Raw genomic sequence first — 4,341 nt, 5'->3', positions numbered from 1 at the left:
CCCGAGACGGAGGAGGGGCGGGGGCTGCGTTCTCATCCGTGCTTTCCCAAAGAGGAGGGTGTGGGTAGGCCGACTTCAACCACCGCTCCAGCTTCTCTGAAACCTTTTTCCAGCGCCCAAATCTATTGCATAAGAGCAGGGGGCTGGCGGCTGGAGAGCCCTTCTTCTAAGTGTGGACCTCTAGAGATGGAGATGCACGGGGAATTGGCCAGGCTTTCCCTCTGTTTGGAGTCTTCTGCTTCTACCACCCCCATCAGGAGTCGAACTTCCTGAGGGGTGGGCACTCTTGGAAACCCAGCCCCATCCCCCCTAGGCTGCACACCGGTCCGCGGCAGTGGCAGACTCCCATAGAGTCTAATGCACTGGTCTGAGGACACACGGGCCAAATGCCTTGGGGAGGTCATGGCATTAGCTGGGCACTGCCCAGTGTAGGCTGGCTGGCTCCAGCCTCTGCCTCCAGGGGAATGGTATGGGTCACTTGTCTTCTAAGAAGTAAATATTTAATTTCCCCCACTGGACAAGGGTCAGGGGCTGGGGGGATGGAGCTCTGGCCTCTCTCCTGGGTCAGCTGCTGCCTGGCCTTGCTGGTGGGCACATTCCTGGCCTGCTGTGTTGCCCTATAGCCTCTCTGTGCTTGGGGGTACTTGGGACACTCAGGAACAAACAGGGAAAAGGAGATGGAGTGGGCTCATTCTTCTTCCACCCCAAGATCTGGGCCCATGCCTCACTCTACTCCCATGCCAACCCTAGGACCTAGATTTTGCTCACACACACCTCTCTCCCTCCCTCCATTTTACAGGTAAAGGAACTGTGAGACTCAGAATGGAAAGTGATAGGCTAGAAGTCACAGAACCCAAAAGGATCCACAAAGCCTGTCTCTATCTTATGGCCTTTGCAAGCTTTGGCTTTCCCAGAATTCTTGGTCCCCTTTGGGGTTTGGATCTTGGCAAAGCTTCTTCCTAGATGGGTGCCCTTAGGCAAGTGATTTCACCTCTCTGTCGCAGTGTCCTGGCTTTCAGAGGTGCTGTGACCATTCTGTGTGATGGTGCACCCAGCCAGCAAGCCCCTGCCATGCCCTGCCATTACCAATCATTGCTGCTATCATTATTTTGGGGCCAGTTTCCAAAAATACCCAGGCTGTTGCTTGGGAGCGGCAGCTCCAGCCTCCCCACACCTGTAGCTGCACATGGGTGAATCCCTAACAGTTACTGTTTAAACAGGTGGTGGCACTGGGGGGCTGGGAGGGACCAGGATCTAGCACCTGGCATGGACAGGCACATGCCACAGGGGCCTCTGCATCAGCCACATGGAACCAGCCAACTTTTGTTCCCTGAGCCCTCCTTCTGACCCCTCCCCCATCACCTCTATGTGCCCCTGAGATGTAGCCTGGATTGGCCCTGCCTCTGTGACCTGGCTTGCCAGTCTGCCCCCACGGTGGGGTGATGGGGACACTTACCAGTTTCCGAAGGGATCCCTCATCCAGCCCAGCTAAGGCCTCGTCTGCCATCTCACTGGCTCCTAGCTCCTTCCCCTTCTGGTGAGTGCACCTGTCACCAGTTCAGGTGATTCTGCAGGGGACAGACATGAGTCAGGCCTGCTGGGGCGTCTAGAAATCACAGGCACTTGGACTCTGTGCCTTAGTTTCCCTCTCTAACCCATTAGCATTCCTTGCTGGGAGTTGCCCTCTGCTGTAGGGTGGTTTGCTGGAAAACTCACCAAACTATGTGAGGGTCCCTGTTTCTAGCCTTGCCAACTCAGTCTCTAGTCTGCTGTGTGGCGTGGGCTGGGTTCTCATCCTGTCTAAGCCTCAAACAGGGAGGGTAGGGACCTGGATTGAGAAGCCAGAACCCGAGGCCCACCCAAGCTGCGCTCACCACCACCAGGGGGTGCACACCAGTCTCCACCGTTTCCTGCCCCACCCACCCCTAGGGTCTGCCCAGCCTCCACTCCACAAGCTCAGCCCCTGGCTGTGGACTGAGCCCATATCCAAGTTCTTGCTGCCATCACCACTCTCATTCTCCCAGATATAAGAGGTACACTGTGTCTTCCAATTCTTGAAGCCAGCCCTCCACTGTCCTGACCTCATGAAGCCAGGTGTCCAGGCACCCAGCACCTCCTGCCAATTAACATACTTACAATTCAGTTCCCTAGTTGGAAGGGCCTTCAGAAGCTAACCCACCCAGCCGCTGGATTTCAAGCAAACGGAGGGATAGGAGAGGGCAGGGATTTGTCATGGGGGAGGGAGACACCCAAAGACACTTTGGAAGGGGGCTTCAGAAGCCAAAGATGATCAAAATTTTGATTGAATCGCTTCCAGCCTTGCCAACTCAGCCTCTAGTCTGCTGTGTGGCGTGGGCTGGGTTCTCATCCTGTCTTAAGCCTCAAACAGGGAGGGTAGGGACCTGGATTGAGAAGCCAGAACCCAACGAGGCCCACCCAAGCTGCGCTCACCAAGGCTGGAAGGGATTCAATCAAAATTTTGATCATCTTTGGCTTCTGAAGCCCCCTTCCAAAGTACCTCTGGGACCCAGGACACTCCCTTTTGCCTCATCACTGCCCATCAAAATGGACCCCTAAATACTAGCCCAGCCTCCCAGTGCAGCTCTCTCCTTCTTCCTGTAGTCCCAGTGTCTTTTTGGAATTTTAGGGCCCGTGGCCTGGCACACCATAGGTGCTTACTTAATGTATGGTGACTGAAATAGCCCCAGGAGTGCCCCCTACCTCCTGTTGATTCATCCCTCAGTCATCCCCTTCCTCCTCTCCAGAACAGACACTTGGCAAGTCACCCCATCTAGTAAATGGGTTGGGGGGTGGGGGAGTGGTTATTAATCCACACAGTTGGGGTAGGTCAGACCACGCCTGTTCAGGTCACTGCTTGCTTCTCCCATCCTGGTAGGCTCTGATAGATGTGAACTTCCCAACCTCTTGTTAGGGTCCCTGCCTTTTATCTACCTATTTCGTCTACTAGCTCTCTCAAGACTGTCGCTCAGTAGTCACCAGCTTTAGGTTCTGTGGACATGTCTTTTCTGCTGAGGAGCAGGGGTCCCTAATGCCTAATTTGGGGACTGTAAGAAGTCTCCACCTCCTCAGATTCCCACTGACCCCCCCCAATCCTGTGGCTCCCTGTCACACGGTCCGCAGTCGGCGGACATTGGGTTGGGGGAGGCACTCAGGGGTCTGTGAGAGCTTCCTCAAGGTAACTGCCCCACAGACTAGCGCCGGGGGGGGGGCGTGGAGCCTCTTGGAGGTGTCCTCCCCCACCGACTCAGAACTTTATCCCATAGCTTAAAGCTCCCGTGGATAGGTGGGGACTTCTAGGTCTGGGAGTTCCAGAAACCCTGTCCAGATATCCGGGTTCCACCCCCAGACCCGTTGGGACAGCACCAGGATCCCCCGAGGTCCTCACACCCACCTCTCAGTCCAGTCCACCTGTCCGGCGCAGGTTTGAGTTAGCTTGTTCGGAACCCGACAGACAGATTAAAGACGGGCAGGCAGGAGACGTCGCGACCTGGCGTCCCAGGTCGGCTCAGCAACCGTCCCCAGGACTCTGCGGAGAGCCGCCCGTCCAGCCGCGCCAGCAGCCTCGCTGGCCCCGCCCCGCAGCGCCGCACCAGCCTATCTTCGATTGGGTACCGCCCATCCTCTCGCCCCATTGGGAAAATTCAATTTGACGGCCACGCCCCGAAGGAAGGCCCCGCCCCTCGCGGGCCTGAGGTGTTGGAGGTTGTAATTTTGGGGCGGCTGCTGCGGTGCCTTTGATAGGTCGGATGATCGTCGGCAGGGGGACGCAGGCTCTGTGTTAAAGTCAGAGGACGCCCCGAGCCGGTGGAAGAGGCCTGGGGTCGTACAAGTCCTAGATCCCTCTGGACAGCCGCTCTCCGCCCTCCTCTTTGTTCGTGAGACCACGTCCCCTCCCTCGGCTCCACCCCCTCCTCACGTCAGTGCTGAAGCTCGGCCGCCGCCCCCAGGCTGCTTTCCGGACACATGGTCTGGGCCACCTCAGAGTAGGAACTGAGTGACCGGCAGCACCTTGACCCTGTACTGGAGTGTCAGGACCATCTCAGGTGGAGCAAGATCAATCACAGCACTTTGTCCCCAGCCCACACACAGACACTGCCTTCATCTAGCCTTTCAAGCCCTCAGGGTCTGCCTCTTGTAGCGTTGGAGTCCTAAAAAGGGAGCATAGAAACCAAACTTCATTCAGCAATGGGGGAAATTGAGATCCAGAGAGAGCTGACATGCCCAAGACCAAACAGTGAATCAGCCACGGGACCGAAGAACTCAGACCCACTGAAGAAGCTACTCTGTCTCTGGTTCTGGAGGCCCTAAAGCTACCCGCGG

The 4,341-nt window shown here is 56.7% G+C and overlaps 1 protein-coding gene across 1 annotated transcript in view; it reads right to left on the bottom strand.

Moving 5' to 3' along the window:
* Positions 1–3,573, bottom strand: part of SMTN (smoothelin) — a 23,119-nt gene extending 19,546 nt beyond the window's left edge. The window contains exons 1-2 of the mRNA XM_021711415.1: positions 3,413–3,573; positions 1,457–1,568 (exon numbers count right to left, since the gene is read on the bottom strand). Coding sequence (XP_021567090.1) covers positions 1,457–1,507 — 51 coding nt within the window. The 5' untranslated portion in view covers positions 1,508–1,568; positions 3,413–3,573. The remainder of the gene's footprint in view (positions 1–1,456; positions 1,569–3,412) is intronic.
* Positions 3,574–4,341: the final 768 nt, after the last annotated feature.

Source organism: Carlito syrichta, unplaced genomic scaffold (genome assembly GCF_000164805.1).
Source record: "Carlito syrichta isolate Samal-C Ts95f unplaced genomic scaffold, Tarsius_syrichta-2.0.1 Scaffold302276, whole genome shotgun sequence".
NCBI lineage: Eukaryota > Metazoa > Chordata > Mammalia > Primates > Tarsiidae > Carlito > Carlito syrichta.
Note: the sequence above shows the minus strand (reverse complement) of the source record. Positions and strands in the feature narration are given on the sequence as shown.